This window comes from Theropithecus gelada, chromosome X (assembly GCF_003255815.1).
Source record: "Theropithecus gelada isolate Dixy chromosome X, Tgel_1.0, whole genome shotgun sequence".
Taxonomy (NCBI): Eukaryota; Metazoa; Chordata; class Mammalia; order Primates; family Cercopithecidae; genus Theropithecus; species Theropithecus gelada.
Window position 1 is genome coordinate 90,182,253 of NC_037689.1, and position 20,635 is coordinate 90,202,887.

At 51.4% G+C, this 20,635-nt stretch overlaps 1 protein-coding gene across 1 annotated transcript; it reads left to right on the top strand.

Annotated features, from left to right (window-relative positions):
- The first annotated feature begins 487 nt into the window (after window positions 1-487).
- AMER1 (APC membrane recruitment protein 1) lies at window positions 488-16,928 on the top strand. The gene is made up of 2 exons (XM_025372957.1): window positions 488-662; window positions 13,397-16,928. Exon 2 carries the CDS (start codon window positions 13,495-13,497, stop codon window positions 16,897-16,899), a length of 3,405 nt encoding a protein of 1,134 aa, XP_025228742.1. The 5' UTR covers window positions 488-662; window positions 13,397-13,494; the 3' UTR covers window positions 16,900-16,928.
- The last annotated feature ends 3,707 nt before the right edge of the window (window positions 16,929-20,635 follow it).

Genomic DNA, 20,635 nt, shown 5'->3' on the forward strand with positions numbered 1-20,635 from the left:
GTCTCTACGACTAAGGAAGGGCCGGCGGAGGTGCTAAGGGTTTCTGCAGTCTCCCCAGGTTCCTCAACCTCTCTGCCTCGTTACTCCCCGCCGGCCTCTAGCTCAGGAATAAACGGCCTGCTGGCGTCCAGGGCACACGCGAATGCACAGCGGCCACGGAAATGGCAGTGCGTGAAAACCGAAACCGAGCTCCAGGGATCCGGCGAGCCCCATCCGGGCAGGACCGGCTCCTTGAAGCCACGGTGCAGCCACGCCACTACCAGCCCGGCATGGGGGCGGGAGTGGGGAGCCGCAGCCAGTGGTTCCGCACCCTCTCCGCCCCCTGCCAACACCACGCCTGCACTTATTTGCATTTAAAGAGAAACGCACCAAGGAAAACAGTGGGCGGGCCGGGGCACGCCTTCCCACCATAGCGATTGGACCATACGCCTGCCAATCAAGACGCAGATGCCCCACCCGGTGGCCTTGGAGTACTGGGGGAGGGGGTATGGGGGAGCTACCCAAAGCCTGGGGAAGGGGAGTCAGTGCTGGAGGTGACTGGAGCCGCGGCGGCGGCGGCAGCAGCTGCGGTGGCGGCGCTCTCAGCCGCGGCAGCCGAGGCTGCAGCCCGGCCCAGGGCGGCTCAGCGGACAATAACCAGGCTAGGAACCTGACCCGGCCGGGTAAGCGTTGCGTACAGCTAGGAGCCTCCGCCTGCCCGCGGTCGGGTGCATTCCCGCGTGCTCTGCTCCTACGAACTGGAGAAGGGCGCTAAGGACTGGGCGGATCGGAGTCCCGGTCGCTCGCCCTTCTCCTTTGGAACCCGCTTTGCGGAGTGTCCGGTGGAGAGGCCGAGCGGCCTTGAGTCCCCTGGGCACAAGCGACCACGGCTGGGGAGAGGGGGGAGGTTGGGGAGGGAGGGTAGGAAGGCAGGCTAGCCTGAGCCATGCCTCCCGGCTTTCGGGGGGGCGGGGATGGGCCCGCACGTGCTGCCGCACAGTCCCGGGAAGGGCGCCGCCAGCCAGCACCCCAAGCCATGCATTTGTAGGCCGGGAGCTCTGCAGCTTTGTTATAGCACATTTGCTGGAACAGCTGTGTAACGCGGGTACCGCTCACCCCTCACCCTGGCTGCCTGGCTGCCGCCCCTCCCCTCCCCTGTGCATCTCCAGCCTCTCCCTCCTTTCTGCGGACTCAAGCTGGCGTGCTGGCTTGGGCCCGACGGAAACCGGCTTTGGCGTGGATTAGGACATCCACAGACTGCCCCCTCCCCAGAGGAGCTCAGTTGGGCCTGTGGGCTGAGCTCAGTCGCACACTTCCCTTCAGAACCTTGGCCTTGCGGCCCCAACTAGCCGCGCCCCTCCTCCTGGGCCTCCCGGCGCATCTGGCGCCCGCCCCCGCGGTCGGGCAGGCTGGCTGGCAGCCGGGCTCTTGCTGGTCCTTGGGTTAGAGCAGCGGCGCAAGCTAGTCCTTGAGTTAGAGCTGCAAGGCCGCTTTGTCTCCCGCCTCGCCTCACCTCCGTTTCCCTTGGAGGATACTGGCCGCGTTTTTCTCTCCAGCCTCCCGTTTAAAAATAGCGATAGGCACGGTGTTTGGGGGGCATTTCCTTGCCTGAGGCCGAAGGAGCCCTCATTGTAGTACGTAACGTATCATACCGTCTCTGTGTGTACAGGAGAGCTATCGAGGTGGCTAACCCCTCCAACTTCGCAGTTACTTAACATACCCAGCTCTCTAGGCCACTGTCATTGTCTCCTGGAGACACTTCTGACACTGGTGACCGCCCGAACGCTGGACTTTGCTTGGCTCCCCCAGTGGTGAGGGGCTGCGCCCGCTACATGCGTCACGGCCCAAGCGCCTAGGCAGCAGCTGGACTGGTCCCTCAGAGCTGGTCTCCGTTTGGCCAGGCTCCTCTTGGCAAGGGCTGCGGGGTCAAGGCGAGCCTTGTTCAACACACAAATACCTCTCTCTGCGGCTCTGCCTGCCTGCCTGCTGCAGCGGCGTGGGCATGGGCAAGGCAGAGGGCACTGCACTGTTGGACTGCCTGCCCCACCAGGATTCCAGCAGAGCCCCCTCCCCCAGTGCGGCTCCCCTCATTCGGCCCCACCCACTGCACAGTCACTGCACCACGGTGCACCTCTGGCAGTGGGCTCTCTAGGCCTTTTTGAGGAATAGGACAGAGAAAGCCACTGAGGGACTTGGTAGGCTCTTCTTGGACCTTTGATTAATGTCTGTTGTGGAGAGTCCTGTGGGCTGCAGGGCCCAAGCAAAGCTTGGGCACTTTGAGGAGGGGCAATGAGACCCAGTAAATTCCTCACTTGGAAGAAGGCTAGCTCTGGATCTTTATGACAGGAGCCAGGACCACAGATATCACACTACAGTCACCTCCTCCCACCTTGATTAGGCCCCAACACAAACCTCTACTTGCAGCTGGGCATCTCTAGCCCAGGGCTGGACCTGCCCTCTGCCTTGTCTTAGGCCAACAGGCACCTAATGTATCTGCTCTATGTAACTCCCTTGCCCACACCCAAACCCACTCAGCCTACACCTGTCCAAATCTTCTTCCTTCTCAGACCCCAGTTCTGGGCCTACCTTTTCCTTGGTGCCTTTCCTCCCTGGCTCTTGCCCACCCATGATGACTTCTTTCTTCTTGGAACTCCTCCAGGGCTGCCTCCTTCTCCTGGGCATATTCAGGCTTAAATTATAATAGGATGCAGACTATAATTAAGTTGGCCTGCCTCTGTTTTGTCTGATATCATGGATGTCTGGGTTCTCTCAGAACCCTTTGGAGGAGTAAATAAAACCTGGACCTCAGCCACAACCCTCTCAAAGCCAAGCAGTGCAGAGCAGTTAACGATTGTTCCGGAAGGACTTGCTCTCTTTGTAGAGTTTTCGAGTAGACCTTTACCTTTCCAACTTGTGCTTGTCCTGATTCATATCAAAGTGACTAGAGAAATGGTAGTCAAGGCTCAGATATGTATTGTATTGAGTGTGCCTAATGAGGATGGATTAGAAGGGGGATGATTGCAACTACAAGAAAAAAAAAATAATGATATATCCTCCCCCAACAACAGGCTCAGGATTTGGAATGCTCAGATCCCAGACCATGCATATCTTTGGTTGCTGATTCATGAGCCTAGAGACAAACTATGTGAAGAGAGATGAAAGATCTGTATAAGCAGGGAGATCATCCTTGGAAGCTGCCAGAAAGTAGAGGGGTTTGGTAGGCAAAGGGTAAGCAGACCCAGGAATGGGAGGAGAGAAAGCGATTGACAGGCAGGGTGAGGGGAGTGAATGAGTCTATTCTGGTTGAGATGGTGTGGCTCAGAGGTAGAGAAAAGGTTGAGGCTCAGTGATGGGGTTTCCCAGATGACAGGCTGTGGAATGGGAATCTGATCCTTTTAGGGGAAGGGGGCATCAAAGAGTAGGGAATTGGCAGGGAGTTGCTATTTTTGTATATAAATATGCTGTAATACAAACAAGGTTTTTGAATGAGTGGTAGAATGGGGTCTTAAAAAGGGATCAGAAGCATGCTGCAAAGTCAGCCAGTTAAGAGGCCACCTTTGGATCTGGAAGTAGAGCTGTGGGCAGGCTACCTCCAAAGGAAAGTTTTACTATGTCAGCCTCCCTTTGGCATTGCAGGGGAAAGGGCAGGAAGAGGTGGGAAGTGGGGCCTAAATACCAACATGATTGGGACCGAGAAGTGTTCCCCAGGCCTCTGCTGAACACCTTCCTCTCAGATAGGCAGTCCTTGGGGAGCACCAGTTTGAACTGCTGTGCTTACAGATGAGAATCCTGAGCCTTGGAAAGCATCAGGGGCTTGCTTAAGGTCACACTGCTATTTAAGGATAGGCTCCTGCTTCCTGTGCAGTGACTCTTTCCACTGTGTCCCATGGAAACAGCAGCTTCCAATCAATGCAGATTTCATTAACCATCCCCTTCATCTTACCTCCCTCATTCCCGAAGAGGAAATGGGGACTGAGTTAACTTGGGAGCTTCATAAGGGGAACCTTTCACTCGTTTCATGTCTCTTTTGCCTCTTGGTCTTGGTCTACAGCTTTGCCAGGACTGAACATTTCAAAAGGAGAGGAGATAGTTGGAAGAATTTGGCAGTCTAATGATCCCCTCCTAGTATAGTGGAGGTGTTAAAAATTCCTTAAGGGCCAGGCATGGTGGCTCACACTTGCAATTCCAGTACTTTGGGAGGCCTAGCCGGGTGGATCACTTGACCCCAGGAGTTTGAGACCAGCCCTGGCAACATGGCAAAACCTCATCTCTACAAAAAATACAAAAAATTAACCGGGTGTGGTGGTGTGCACCTGTAGTCCCAGCTACATGGAAGGCTGAGGCAGGAGGATCTCTTGGGCCCGAGAGATCAAGGCTGCAATGAGCCGTGGTCACGCCACTGCACTCCAGACTGGGCAGCAGAGCAAGACCATGTCTCAAAGAAACAAAATTCCCTCAAGAACTGTTACATCTCCACTCGTAGACAGTGTGTATGGGAGAAACAACCCTGCTCCACTAGGAAACAGCAGCAAGCCTGGCAGGTAGAACCAAGAGGGAGAAGGGGTTTCCAGCCCCCTTGCTTAACAGATAGGCTATCTGAGGCTAGAAGAATGTCCAACGTTATTTCAATTTCCCTACCTGAATCCTGTCTGGGAAGATACAGTGTGGGTGATAAAGGGTTAAGCCCCTGAGGCAGTATTTCATAGCCTTTCTGTGTCACTCATTCCTGGGTCACCTGCCTCATTGCCCAGTTCTTCTCAGGGCTAATCTGAGCCTGTCATGCTGTAGTTAAACCTTGCATATGTGTGTGTGTGTGTGTGTGTGTGTGTGTGTTGGGGGAAGGAGCTGCGAATAGCTGGCCTCCATTGCTCTTCTGCTTAACAATCTATTGGAGATTTCATAGGCATTAAACTCTCTCTCCACCCCCCAACTTCTGTTCTCTGAATTAAATAATCTCAGAGTCTTCCGTCTCCTCTGCTTTGTCTTATTTTTCAAACCTGTGCATGTGTAAGTGTTATTTCTAGCAAAGGCAGGCAGGGAAATCAGAACCACTACAGAGGTACAGGTGCTAGCCCAGTAAGAGTACGTTGCTCCCTCCACCTCCCCTTTTGGAATCAGGGGAAAATATGAACAATGGAGAAATGACCTGAGGGGCTTGGTGTGGTCATAGGCAGGCATACTGGTGCTGCAGTGGCCTTTGTGATCCGTTGATCTGTATTTTGAAATAGAGATTTCACTGCTGGAGCAGGGTTGTTTCTCCCATACACACTGCCTATGAGTGGAGATGTAACAGTTCTTGAGGGACTTTTGTTTCTTTGAGACATGGTCTTGCTCTGCGGCCCAGTCTGGAGTGCAGTGGCGTGGCCATGGCTCATTGCAGCCTTGATGTCTCAGGCCCAAGAGATCCTCCTGCCTCAGCCTTCCATGTAGCTGGGACTACAGGTGCACACCACCACACCCGGTTAATTTTTTGTATTTTTTGTAGAGATGAGGTTTTGCCATGTTGCCAGGGCTGGTCTCGAACTCCTGGGGTTAAGTGATCCACCTGGCTAGGCCTCCCAAAGTGCCGGAATTGCAGGTGTGAGCCACCATGCCTGGCCCTTAAGGAATTTTTAACACCTCCACTATACTAGGAGGGGATCATTAGACTGCCAAATTCTTCCAACTACCTCCTCTCCTTTTGAAATATTCAGTCCTGGCAAAGCTGCAGACCAAGACCAAGAGGCAAAAGAGACATGAAACGAGTGAAAGGTTCCCCTTATGAAGCTCCCAAGTTTCATCTCCTACAGTTTTTCCCCCTGCTGGGCTTCCAAGTGGATACTAATCCTCCATCCCTAGTGAGCATGCCTCAAGCCTCCCTCTCCATCTGCTCAGTCCTTCTTGCTGGGGGCTGTGGCTCTTTTCAGGGGAATGAGGAATGGCATGACCAGTTCTGGGCCCCCTCCTTTCTGGATATGTTGGAAATATTCACAGGCCAGACTCAGTGCATTTTGAAAGAGCAAAATGTTGAGGGGTGGTGCAAGGAGTGAGGCTGGGCCACAGTGCACCTCTGTCCTGAAGTGGTGAACTAGGTCCAACCAGCTAGGTAACCAGGCCTACCAGTAAGACCGAGGGTCCCAAAGCCAATCCAGTGCCCCCTGCTATGCCTTCTGACTCAGCAACCATTAGAAAACTGGGCACAGGACCACTCCTCCCCCAGCCTCTCAGGGCAACCTGGAGCAAGCAGACTGCCTGGTCCAATCTCCCATTTCTAGATGAAGAAACTGAGGTCCAGAACAGGGAAAGGATTTGCTCAAGTTTACTCAGAAGTCCAAAGCTCCTGGTCCCCAATTCAGTTCCAGAGTTCTTCCTCAAATTACACTCTCCTAGTCCCCTCCCAAGCCTCAGTTTCCTCACTTAGCCTCTCATACAGGGCATGGTTAGTAGAAGGGAGTGGACACATAGGAAAGTCAGAGGTATCTGTTGTTCACTTGACCCAGCTGCTCCTCTGTAGGCTTTCCTTGGCTGCTCTGTCACATCTGTTTCTCTGGAGTTAACTCCTCTCCTGTTCTTCATTTGAACAGGGGTTGGGGAAGGGTTGGCACCTGTCTGATCTCACTCTAGCTGGGCTAGTACTGACTTAGTGGAAGCCTATGCAGGCAGGCATGGTACCCACTTCAGATACACTTCTCTCTAAGAAAGTTTGGGAGCCTGAGATGGGAGTGGCAAGTAAGTGGCTCCCAAAGCCCCTGTCATTCAAGGCAAGCTGGGCAGGGAGGGGACCTCAAGAGCCTGAGGACAAAGCTGGGGCACTGAGAGGACTCACCAGGAAAGCCCATTTCTAGGGAGAGGTGGTATCTGGGTGACCACATCTCCCAGACTGGGCAAACCTCTGTGTATTTGGAGCTGGGGCCAAGAGGCAGAGAAACAAGGCTGAGAAACTTGCAAGGGGCACTCAGGGAGAGCAAGCCTTGAACGTCAGACATAGGGGTTTGGCCCTTATCCTATAGGCAGTGCAGAATAATTTGGTAAGTGGAGGAGTGATGTGCTGAAATAGGAGTTGTAAGAAAATGAACCTGGCAACAACGTACAGGATGAATGAGATGGGAGAGGGGAGCCAGGGGGTGTTGCGACAGGGAGGGACTAGAGGGAGCTCAGCTAAGAGGCTTGTGTCATCTTCGGAGAATGTGGAGTGACAATTGAGGAGCTGGAGGGGAAAAGGTGCCTGCAAGTGGCCTCATCACAAGAGCCCTTTATTGAATATCTGCTTAGTATGTAGTTACCAGTTTGCTTTTACATTGGTCATCTCTAATCCTTACCACAATCCTGCATGGTACATAGCATTTTCTTCATTTTGCCGATAAGGCATTTGAGTGTCAGAGAGGTTAGGTCACTTTCTCAAACCACACAGCCTATAGAAGGTGAGACTGGCATTCCAGTTCCGGACCAAGAAACTTCAGCCGAATTAGAATTCAGTTGAATCAGCATTGTTTGAGCTCTTGCTATGTGCTAGATGTAGTGACTGTAAGATGAAGGAGGGTCCATTTGAGAGAGATGAATGAACAGACCAAAGCCTGTCAGGATGAATTACACAAAGCTCAGTATGTGAACAAGTCAATTGAGGGGGGCTCGTGGGGGAATAGGGACAGGAGAGAGAAGTCCCAGTTTGGGGTCTTGCTGAATCTGGAGTTGGTGAGATGCCCCCTGGGCAGGAGGTGCCCCTCAGCAAGAAGGCTGCAAATTAGGGGAGGAGTGAATGAAGGGGTAGCTGAGGGGGCTCTGCCAGCTGCCTCTACAACTCCATCAGAGGGTACCAAGCCAAGCAGCCCTTCCTTCAGGCTCTGACCAAATAGCTTGAGAGCAGTACTTGGCTATGGGTGTTAGAAATGGATCATTCAAGTTCCAGATGATCTGATAAGTCATTTTCTTTAAATAGCTCAAATTCTGCATCTTTGTCCATGTTGGCAGGTTTCTGGGTTTTGGGCCACTCAAACCTATCTCTTAAGGAAAAGGGGAGTAGAGTGACATGTCCTGTAGTTTGAGAGGAGTGGTGGTAGGGTTGCTGATTAGGAGAGCAGCCACAGGCTGGGTTGTTGGCCCCTAGATTCTAACGTCACCAGGCTTTCTAGAATGTGTTTGGTAGGATCCAAACAGTGGCAACCAGTGAGGACTGGAAATGTGGCAAAGAAGGCTTAGCAGGGCTGGTACAGAGGTGGGATGGGAGTGGGAGATTATAGTTCTTGCTGGTGTGAGGGGAACCTTTGCAGTTCTCTCGCTCAGTCTTCCTCCTTTGATTGGTAGCCTGCACGGTGCAGCAGAATGGCATGAAATTGAGACTCAACAGTCCTGGGAACTAGTGTGGCTCTGTCACCATTTCACTATGTGACCTTGGACAAGTCTTTTCCCAACTCTAGGCACAGTTTCCTTCTCTGTGACAAGGAGTTGCCATCCCCCACCAGGCCTGATTAATGGGGTGGCTGAGGAGGGCAAATGCGGGGTGTGGGAGTAGGAAGTGCTTTGTAAAGTGGTAAATACCCTGAGAGTGAAGAATGTCTGTTGATTTGCATTTCCTTTGATGTTGGTACTTTTAGCTGAGTTTGACCTGGGCTAGAGAACCTGGCTAGTTGAAAGTCCCACATAATCCTGGGCTGCTAGCCAGTAGCTAGCTGACTCTTTTAGGTTCCTAAATATTGAAAGTTGGCTAAATGAGCAAGTAAAGCCTCCTATGACATGACCATACAGTTATCCTCATTTACCATTTGCCATTTGGGGAAACTGAGCCCCAAAGAAGTTTGGTGACTTACCCACAGAGCCCTAGGGAGCACCCTACTGAACCTGAGATGATTTTACTTCTAGAAATTGTTCTACCATAGTTTGAATAAAATATGAATAAAAGTTAGTTACTATAATGTTTTGAGCTTCTGCTATGTAATGCACTTGATTTGGTACATTATGTGGGCTGGTTTTACTTCTTACAATAGCCTTAAGAGGTAAGCACTCTCAGTGGCCTCATTTTGCAGTTAAGGAAACTGAGGCATAAACATGGGGAAAAAAAACTTTCTGGATTTCCCCTAGCTGGGCAGAGTTGATTCCAGCGCAGAACTGGCCAGCTCTCTGGAGGGCCATCCTCACCATTTTTTCTTTAACCAACCCTCCCCAACATACAGAAGGGCAGGTGGGCCTGAAGTGGGCTTGCTTTCAGGAAAACTGCTTAGAACAGGCCTGAGGAACTATGGCTGGTCAAGGCCATGTCTCTGGAGCTACTGCATAAATCCACATGCTTCTGTTTCTTCCCCAATTCAGCCCTCTCTAAGTTGGCCAAGCTGGCCCCAGGAAGCTGATTTGGAGCAGAATGTGCAAGGCTCATGTTGCAGCTGTCCCTTCTCCTTGAGAAGGGTCTCTAGGGCGGGTATGTGGTTGGCCTCCTGCCTATGTTTTAAGTGGAGAGGAGAAGGAAGAAGCTCTTCCTTTGTAGCCAGCCTTCCACTCGCCCCAGAATGGCCTAAATCTGGCTCAGGGAGCTGGAATGGCCCCAGCACTTTCTACCACAGTCTGCTTTCTGCCATGATAGCAGCAACTGCAGCAGGCAACCCCTGCAAGGGACCACAGAGTGGCTTGGGAGGGTTCTCTTAACCCCTAACCCACCTGAAACTCAGCCACACTGGTTAAGGAACATGAGGGTTGTGGGGCCCTGCATTTGGCAGTGTCACTTTCTTGGCAGGACCCCCAGGGAAAGCCAGTCCCAGCCTAGGGGATCTGCAGAGTCTATCCTTTGCTGTCTCCTTTACTTTCTGCCCCACCTGACTCTCCTGGTGAACTCTTGTGGTCCTAAGTAAAGGCAGCATAACCCATTGAGGAAGGATAGCTTTGGCACCTGTTTGGATAGCAAAGAGGATGGAGAAGAGGCCTAGGGCAGAGGTAGCTAGGTGGGGCTAGGCTAGGGAGCTACCAGCTAGACCCTGCTACCTTCCTTCCCAGTGTTCTGGGTGACATAGGCAGAGACACTGAATGGCTGTAGGGGTACATGGCTCTGGGAGAGAGAACGCAGAGTACTAGTTTAAGGCTGGTACCTGCCAGCAAAGATGACCCTGGACTTGGTTAGGAGAAGGGCCTGAACTGGAGGGAGAGAAACTCCATCCCAGGGACACCCTGCCTAATTCATCTATCTCCCATAACACACACAGAGGACTTTTCAAACCTCTTAGCAGAGGAGTTTGTGTAGATACACACGCCTCTTTAAAATCCCCTCATATCTGTCTCCCTCTCAGCGTGGACCAAGGCAGCAAGTCCCTGAGCTTCCCACAGTGAGTGAATAGCTTTCCCAAATGAACAGCCTTTAACACATGGTCAGTCGCTTCCTAAGAAACTGGGATCTGACCTAGAAGGAGTAATAACAACAGTAATGACAGTCTTTCTCATTTGCACTGTACTATACAGTTTATGAAGTGCTTTTTTTGTGCCTATTATCACATAAAATCGTCACACCACTGTAGTGGGCAGGTAGAAGGATAGGTAGAGGAGCTGTTTTGATCTCAAAATAGCTCACAAGTACCTGAGTTTCAGCAGGCTACATTGGCACATTCAGGGTCCCTTGGCAGATGGGAGGCTGACATGGCCTGGACCCCAGCCCTGTGGTCCATGGCTCCTTCCACAACAAACTGCAGCTCCCTGTGGCAGGAAAGGGGACAATACAGAGAGAGGTGGGTGGGCTGGCCTCTACCCCACAGAGCATAGGAGCAAGGGCAAGGGAAAGCCCAAAGAGACTGTCCTCCAACTGGGGCATCAAGGCTCCGGAAAGCAGCCTTCTTTGTGATTCAATTTGCCTGATCACTCTGTTCCCAGGAACTCCAGCCCCAAACCCAGCAGGACAAGTCAGCCTGTGATTCACAAGGATGTCTAGGTCCATAAAGTTTTTCACTTGACTCTGAGGTTTTCCTTGAGGCCCAGCCTTACTGTCCAAGAAGTGTCTTTCTCCCTTTCACATTTATCTTTGAATATGTTTACAAGGTATAAAGAATGATACTCCACCAACCAGCTTAAGAAATAACGGGCTATTCTTTAAGGCAGCAATCCCCAACCTTTTTGGAACCAGGGACCTGTTTCGTGGAAGACAGTTTTTCCACGGATGGAGAGGGGGAAGGTTTTGGGATAAAACTGTTCCATCTCAGATCATCAGGCATTTGTTAGATTCTCATAAGGAGAGTGCAACCTAGATCCTTGCATGTGCAGTTTGCAATAGGGTTCACGCTGCTATGAGAATCTGCCTCTGCTGATCTGACAGAAGGCGGAACTCAGGTAATGCTCACCTCGCTCTCCTGCCTGCTAGTCACTTCCTGTTGTGTGGTCCAGTTTCTAACAGACTGTTACATGTAGGACTCTCCCTGTTAGCCTAGGAGCTCCCTAGAAGCAAAGGCTGGGAGTTCTCCCTTCTTGGCCTGCCCTGCAGCACTGAATTCCAGAGAGGAATAGAATTTCACAAACAACTCCAGTACTGCCACCCCAACTCCCCTATCCCCAACACCGTGATGATAACCTTACCAGTAATTTTAAGGCTGAGGTAAAAATGTGCTGTGGAAAGTGGGGCATTCAGACATGATAGGACTCCTATTCCCACCAGACCCAGGGGCAGAAAACTGGGTGATTGTGTGTTTAGGTATGATTGTGTGTGTATTTTGAGGTGGGAGGGGGCGCTGTCTATTGTGGGACTATCAGTTGCAGGGCTGAGTTGGAATAGTGTGATGTCAAAATATGTCACAGAAAAATCTCTAACCTGAGCAAATGGCAATGCAGATCTCTGCGGAGAGAGGTTCAAATGAACTTTCCTTTTCACCTGCTCTTTTCTTTTCTGGATAACCAGCTGTTACCTTCCTCCAGTTTTAATATACAGTTATGTAGTGTTCTTTATCACACTGATGATTCAAGTGTCAAGCCAAGCAAGGCAGCAGGCACAAAATTAATGTTTGCCAGACAGAAGCAGGAGCTCCAAGGCTAGAGTGTAGCTGCCAGCCTCTTTCCACGCTCATTGCTGGTCCACAGTCTTCCACTTCAGGTGAATGTGTGAATCTTATTACTGTGGCAAGCAATCACAGGCCTGGTGTACTGTCCAGCTGTTCCTGAACCAAGGGTGCTTGCTTCTCTCCCCCTCTCTTCCTCTTCCTTCCCTCCCTTTCCCCTTCCCCTTCCCCTCTCTCCTCTCCTCCCAGATCCCCCATCTGCTGGTGCCACTCTACAGAGAGGGGACACACTGGTGAGGGACTTCCCAGGGAGGGGTCATTGGGTTTTAGCAGGCTGGTCACTGAGCTAGCCAATGACCAGAGGTGCAGAGGTATATTGTGGTGGGTAGTGGCTAGGTCTTGTTTTTATTCCGTCTTTGTTGGTATTTGGGCATTTGGAGGATTGAGAGCCTTAACCAGAAGGGTGTGGCTTGCACCAGATTTATTTATTTAAAAAGCTATTGGGAACCTAGCTCACACACCAGGAATATGAAACACGTAGGGCCTTCAAGAAGTTCCCTTCCTAGATAGAGAACTAGATGGGGACAAAAATAATAAGAGGAGGAGAGTAGAGGAGAAACAGTCCACCTCATGGTTCTCAAGGGGGAATTTGGGGTTCCATTGCTGACCACATTAAAATATCTTCCCAACAGGACAGCCAATAGAGGGTCTGGCTTAGACCCACCCTCATATCACCTCTCTGAGGGAGAGATGTTGGTAGGCCTCTTGGATGGCGAATATTGAAGCCCAGAGAGTACCTTTCTTGAGGCTCCCATTTCACGGTCTTAGCAGGTCCTAGATTGCAAACCTAGTTTTCGGATCTGTGAGGCTCCTGTTCTGAGATTCTGAAGCCTGAGCATGGTTCTGTAGGCAATTTAGGAAGCTATGGATGGGAGGTGAAACTTCAGGTCCACTTTTCAGTCTCAGATGAAATGTCAGTGAGAGCCCAGACTAATGTGAAACTGAAGCTTGACTCCAACAGAACCCTGTGAGGACTCAATAGACTGTTTTGCCAGATACCTTTCAAAAATTCTGTGATATTGGAGCCAACATCCCTTTTTCCTTTCTTGTCTCTCCCTATCCTCATCCCCTTTGATAATTGACAATACCTCCCGCAACCAATAGCACCACTAGGCCTTTCACACAACTGCAGGTCCCCCTGCCAGTGGTCCCCTGAGCTTAGGATGGTCTGAAGGGAGTGGACCCAGCAAGAAGGTAGTGGGTGAAGGCTTCTTGTTGCTCAGTGTAGAGTTTTGCTGCCTTGGGGCCCAGAGGGAGCTGGCCCAGCAAGCCAAGCATATCGAGTGGATTAAGATTTACCCCACATTTTCCCTTACTTTCTTTCTCGTTCCGCTCAAGCCTGATGTCCGGTGAAAGCAAACCCAGCCTGGATGCTTGCTCACTAGTATCTGTCTCTCTGTCTTTGTCTCTCCTATCTCCTCCAGACCGCACTGTGATGCTTCCTGACTGATAATGTTATAACAGTGCCTGGAAGCCTGAGGCTGAATTTCCAGCTGGACGTACCTCAGTTGTCCCCATCATCATGGAGACCCAAAAGGATGAAGCTGCTCAGGCCAAGGGAGCTGCAGCCTCTGGGAGTACCCATGAACAAACGACAGAAAAAGGAGCCAAGAACAAGGCAGCTAAGGCGATAGAAGGACCAACATCAGAGCCATCCTCATCCGGCCCAGGTAGGCTGAAGAAAACTGCCATGAAACTCTTTGGTGGCAAGAAGGGTATCTGTACTCTGCCTAGTTTCTTTGGAGGGGGACGGAGCAAAGGTTCTGGGAAAGGCAGCTCCAAGAAAGGTCTCAGCAAGAGCAAGACCCACGATGGCCTGAGTGAAGCAGCCCATGGCCCTGAAGATGTTGTCAGTGAAGGAACTGGCTTCTCCCTGCCTTTGCCTGAATTACCCTGCCGATTTCCCAGCTCTCAGAGTGCCCATGGGGCTTTGGAGACAGGCTCCAGATGTAAGCCGTCTGTGGCTGGAGCCACAGAGAAAGCTGTGGCTGAGAAGGTTCCATCTATGCCCAAGCCAAAGAAAGGCCTAAAAGGCTTTTTTAGCAGTATCCGCCGTCACCGGAAGAGCAAGGTCACTGGGGCTGAGCAAAGTGAGCCAGGGGCCAAGGGGCCTGAGAGGGTCAAAGCCAGGCCTCATGAGCACGTGAGCTCAGCCCCTCGGGTGCCCTGCCCTGAGGAGACCTTCCAAGCCCCTAGAAAGGAAAATGCTAACCCCCAAGATGCCCCTGGGCCAAAAGTTTCTCCAACACCAGAGCCTTCTCCACCAACTACTGAGACAATGGCCTGTAAAGATCCAGAAAAACCCATGGAGGTCTGTGCCTCAGCACATGTGCAACCCAAATCTGCCCCTGAATCCAGTAGCCTAGAGGAACCCCATAGCCCAGAAACAGGGGAGAAGGTAGTAGCAGGAGAGGTAAACCCACCCAGTGGCCCTGTGGGGGACCAGCTGAGCCTCTTGTTTGGGGATGTGACATCCCTGAAAAGCTTTGACTCATTGACAGGTTGTGGTGACATTATAGCAGAACAGGACATGGACAGTATGACAGACAGCATGGCCTCTGGGGGCCAGAGAGCAAACCGAGATGGGACCAAGCGAAGTTCCTGCCTGGTGACCTACCAGGGAGGTGGGGAGGAGATGGCCTTGCCAGATGATGACGAGGAGGAGGAAGAGGAAGAAGAGGTAGAATTAGAGGAGGAAGAAGAGGAGGTTAAGGAGGAGGAAGAAGATGATGACTTAGAATATCTGTGGGCAACTGCTCAGATGTATCCAAGGCCCAATATGAACCTGGGCTACCATCCCACCACATCCCCAGGCCACCACGGCTACATGCTCCTTGACCCAGTTAGGTCTTATCCTGGCCTAGCCCCTGGGGAACTTTTGACTCCTCAGAGTGACCAGCAAGAATCCGCCCCCAATAGTGATGAAGGTTATTATGACTCCACCACACCTGGATTTGAGGATGATTCAGGTGAGGCCCTGGGGCTTGTCCACAGGGATTGTCTACCCCGAGACAGTTACAGTGGAGATGCCCTATATGAGTTCTATGAGCCAGATGACAGCCTTGAGAACTCTCCACCTGGAGATGACTGCCTTTATGACCTCCATGGTCGAAGCTCTGAGATGTTTGACCCCTTCTTAAACTTTGAGCCCTTTTCTTCCTCCCGGCCACCTGGGGCAATGGAGACAGAGGAAGAACGGCTAGTGACCATCCAGAAACAGTTGTTGTATTGGGAGCTTCGGCGGGAGCAGCTTGAGGCCCAGGAGGCACGTGCCCGAGAAGCTCATGCCAGGGAGGCCCACACCAGGGAGGCCTATACTCGAGAGTCTCATGGCAGGGAAGCCTATGCCAGGGAGGTACACACTTGGGAAGCTCGTGGCAGGGAGGCCAGAACCCGAGAAACCCAGGCCCGAGAGGCTCGTTCTAGAGAGACTCAAGTCCGAGAGGCCCAGGCCCGGCAGGAGAAGCGCGTCTTAGAGTATCAGATGAGGCCCTTAGGCCCATCAGTGATGGGCCTGGCAGCAGGGCTCTCAGGAACCTCTCAGATTTCCCACCGGGGAATTACCTCAGCTTTTCCCACCACTGCGAGCAGCGAGCCAGACTGGAGGGACTTCCGTCCTCTTGAGAAGCGTTATGAAGGAACCTGCTCCAAGAAAGATCAAAGTACCTGCCTAATGCAGCTCTTCCAGAGTGATGCCATGTTTGAGCCAGATATGCAAGAAGCAAATTTTGGAGGATCTCCCAGGAGGGCCTACCCTACTTATTCACCCCCTGAAGATCCAGAGGAAGAGGAGGTTGAGAAGGAAGGGAATGCCACTGTGAGTTTCTCACAGGCCCTGGTAGAGTTCACCAGCAATGGGAACCTCTTTTCCAGCATGTCCTGCAGCTCTGACTCTGACTCATCTTTCACTCAAAACCTCCCTGAGCTGCCTCCCATGGTGACCTTTGACATCGCTGATGTGGAACGGGATGGGGAAGGCAAGTGTGAAGAGAATCCTGAGTTCCACAATGATGAAGATCTTGCAGCCTCCTTGGAAGCCTTTGAGCTGGGCTACTATCACAAACATGCCTTCAACAACTACCATAGTCGATTCTACCAAGGCCTGCCCTGGGGTGTGAGCAGCCTCCCTCGATACTTGGGACTGCCTGGCCTGCACCCTCGACCTCCACCTGCTGCTATGGCCCTCAACAGGAGAAGCCGCTCTCTCGACACTGCAGAGACCCTGGAGATGGAGCTCTCCAATTCCCACTTGGCCCAGGGCTACCTGGAGTCTGATGAGCTGCAGGCCCAGCAGGAAGATTCAGATGAAGAAGACGAAGAGGAGGAAGAAGGAGAATGGAGCCGAGACAGTCCCCTTTCCCTCTATACTGAACCCCCAGGGGCCTATGATTGGCCTGCTTGGGCTCCCTGCCCTATTCCAGTGGGGCCAGGTCCTGCCTGGGTAAGCCCTAACCAGTTGGACAGACCTTCCAGCCAGTCTCCATATGAGCAGGCAACCTGTTGCATACCTCCTATGACCACGTCAATGTCACTATCAGTGCCAGAGTCAAGGGCACCTGGGGAATCCGGGCCTCAGCTAGCTCGTCCCTCACACCTACACCTACCCATGGGCCCTTGCTATAACCTCCAGCCACAGGCCTCCCAGAGTGTGAGGGCCAGGCCTCGAGATGTGCTGCTGCCTGTTGATGAGCCCAGTTGCTCTTCCAGTTCTGGAGGCTTCAGCCCCAGCCCTCTACCACAGGCCAAGCCTGTGGGCATCACCCATGGCATTCCTCAGCTGCCCAGGGTCCAGCCTGAGCACCCCCAGCCTCAGCCCACTCACTATGGACCTTCCAGCCTTGACCTGTCAAAGGAGAGGTCCGAGCAAGGTGCCTCTCTTGCCACCAGCTACTCCTCCACTGCCGTGAATGGAAACCTAGCCAAGTAGTTATCATCAGTTCTGGAGTAGGGGCACGGGGCCTGAGCATGTGAATGGGGATCAGGGGTTGGGCAGAGGGGTGGGGGGGTGGGGGTTGCTGTTTAACTTGAAAACCCTTTGGGCCAAGGAAAACTCCNGTGGGGGGGTGGGGGTTGCTGTTTAACTTGAAAACCCTTTGGGCCAAGGAAAACTCCTATGAGTTTTCACCTTGGTTTTCCCACTTCCCTCTTCTGCCATCTATGGCCACGTTCAACTCAAGTGCATCTGCCCAGGGAGGCTGCTGCTGCTACTGCACTCCAGTTTTTGCTTTTGAGGTTTCTTCTTGTGACCCCATGCTGGGTTTGGGATGCTGTAATTTTGTGCCTATTCCAGTTGCCAAGTTAGTGATTATATATATATGTATATATATATACACACACACATATATATATGTATATACACACACACACACACACACACACACACGCACACACATATTTAGCATGCATCCTTGACACAGGCTAAACCTTTAGCGCTCCCTGCCCGTTTCCCCCAGTGAATGATGAACCACTGATTAGCAGCCAAGTCTGCATTGCCTCCCACTTGGGGAAGTGGGGCTTATTTGCTATTAGCAATGTGAAATTATGGTACAGATCCTCCCCACCCCTATTCCTTCTAGCCTTGGCATAGCTGCCATCATTATATCAGATGACTATAAGCTATTCATCCCAGCTAGCTGTCCTTAGGATCAAGTAGCATGTGTCTCACAGCCTATCACTGTGGACTTCGGCATCATGACCAGATGGGGGCCTTTTAACCTGTCCTGCCATAGCTTGGGTTAAAGACAAAAACGCTAATCCCCTTGATGGAGCGATAAAATTCATCGATTTGCAAACAGAAGACAAAACAAAGTTCTGTTGTGGACACTGCCATAGAGTCCTGAGCTCTGGAATGATAGGATTTTTTTTTTCTTTCTTTTAAGCCTGTGACTACCTGAGTTGCAGAAACTTTTGAATTTTTGCTCTTTTTTCCTCTAAAGGAAGTTTTCATAATCTCATCACAAGGAACTTGGTCTTTTAATTGAGATAAGGGAAGAGAAGCAACCTAAATTAGGCTTGACTATAGGGGCTGGGGTTTTTGTGGGGTGTAGGGGAAAGATAGAAAATGAGGGTCCTTTTATCACAGCCAGCAAGAGAGGGGATTTCAGACTTTGCAGAGCTTGAGGTATCTCAGTTTCTTAAAAGGGAAAACTACTCCCTTCTCAAGCCTCCCAACACAAAAAGTTCCTTAAGCCTTGCCCACCCCATCATTTGAACTCTGCAATAAGGCCCCAGCTTTGCACTCCCAAGACAGGATACCAAAGGCATCTCAGCTGCTGTTCTAGGCCCTTTAAAGAGCTTTTATCTTCCAATTAGCCAAGTCCTCAGCATCATCAAAGGACAGGGCTTCTTGGCAGTTGCAGCCCTTTATGGAATGAATGGCACCCTCCCTTCTCCTGCATCCATGCAGTTTTCATGTTAAACTAGGTTGGAAATACTGGTGGGGAAGAGCTTGCTGTCAGGAAGCCACTGGAACAGGCTAATCTTGCCAAGCCCAACCTCTCATTAGTCACCTATAGGAGAGGGTTCCTTTTACATGTCTTTATTGGAAATGGCATATGGAACATTTTTTGCTTGGCTGTGTTCACTCAAATTATGATTATTGCACCCCCACCCCCACATCCCACCATCTCCATGCCTGTTGAGAGAAGAAGTCAACAGGGTTCTTGCCATTCCTGAGATAGAGCATTTTAGCTTGGAAACAGATGCTGTTTGCCCTCTAAGTCAAGGTGACTTTGTGGGCAAACTGTTTCTTGGCCAGGAGATGTGTCCATGCTGGTCTTTGTCACCATTTCTCAGATTGGGGTTGGCCGTTACTCACAAATAGCAGACCTGGTAGAAGGTCTGGCTGGTAGAAGCTGCACCCCTGGAAGCACCACATGAATTTGCATGGCACTAACACCACCACTCAAGGGACCCAGACCAGCTCTTCAAGCTGACTTTGGCTACAGATACATTGTGAAGAAATGTGTCTATTGTGGAGCTGGAGAATGAAAGAGGGTGAGGAAGGCCCTCCTTACCCCAAGCAGAGCATTCCAAGAGAGAAGTGCCCAAATTCCAACTTTCTGGCCTCTTACCAAAGCTGCTCTGGGATGGTGGGGCTGAAATTGGCCTGGCTGTTTGGCAGGAAGTAAACACTCACCAAATGCCTTTACAACAGGGAAAAACCCACCTCTTGCCTCTTCTTTCAGGGCAGCTTGAGCTCCTGTCTACATGTGGACTGTGCCAGCCACAGCAGGCAGTAGAGCCATCACCAGCCTCTGGACCCTGCTGGAGAAGGGCCATCAGCCTATCTGGGAAGAGAAAAAGGAGGTGGTCAACCTTTGGCTAAGGGCTGAGAGCTGCCCTCAGGGTCAGGAAGGCAGCATGAGGCATTGTCTCTGAGGGGCACTGGCATGGCCCTGACACACTTTGCTGGGCTTTGGAAGGTCACACACCACAGAGTAGGGCCTGGGGCTGAGTGAGAGTTCATGGTTTGGACAGCCTTGCTGCCTGCAAGTCCCTTCACTGCCCTAGCCAGCCCAGGGATAGGATCCTTACCACCTGAAGTGGGGCAGCCAAGATATGTGGCTGCAGAAGCAGGTTCCTTTGAATCTCTAGCGCTCAGCAGTTTATGGCTGAAATCCAACTGCAGCTTAGAGGAGGAAGGAAGACCTGTCTGGGCACCCATGGTGATGACAGCACAAGGTGACACTGGGAGAGCCAGCCAAGCTTCAGGCCTGTTTCCAAACACAGACCAGTGCTGACTTGGTTGGCAGCAAATACGCCCCAGACCACTAAAACTGTTGATATCATGTCCACACCTCCAAGACTATGACTAAATGAACACCATGTCTCCATTGCAAGGTCCTAGAATAACGCTTTTGGATGTGACTTTAAGGGAAAATGGGACTTAGTGAAAGCAGCTGCCTTAATCTTGTTACCCAGTAGGCCTAGTGCCAGACAGCTGTGATCCTGAGAATTCCCAGATGAGACTGATCCTTGGAGAACCAGTGAATGTGGATAGAGAAGGCTACCTAGTAGGCCTCTCCCAGGGCCAGGATGCCAGTTTCTTGGTGCTTTAGCGTCTCCAAGGAAGCACTGCCTTGGGGCCCAGTTCAAGCCAGCCCTACCTATCTGGCCTCAACTTGGGTACCAGGCCACAAGACTGCCCGGATAATGGGTTCAGTAAACACCAGTCTCTCTCCCTCCTTAGTCCTATGACAAGAAGGGAAGTAGCTTCACACACTCAGGAGGCTGGGTATGTACCCTTCATCCTGCTGCCAGCAGCTTTCCTTACCTGTGCCAGTGCCACCACCCCACCTGCCCTCAGCCCCCAGGCCCAGTTGCTAGAGGGAGGCATGGGGTTTAGCAGGGAGACTTCAAGTTTACCCATGTGTATGTTGCATTCAAGTTGTTTTTAATATATATATATATCAAAAGTCAATTATATATTTTTATATTGTTTGCATTTTATATTCATGGAAAACAATGTTTATCAATTGTTCTTTTCTGATTTATTTTTAAGCGGTGCTGTTTACAGTTTTAAACAAAACAAAGATGACACAAAAATTGCTGCTGCTTGTGCAGAGGGCTGGCATCTCAACTGCCTAGGGCCCTCCCTCTTTCCCCTCTCCCTACGTTAGCTGTATCACACTGTCCATTCCCTCCCCTCATGATAGGGACAG

Coding starts and splice junctions, on each gene's coding strand:
- AMER1 (XM_025372957.1), top strand. CDS start 13,495: ATGGAGACCCAAAAGGATGAAGCTGCTCAGGCCAAGGGAGCTGCAGCC.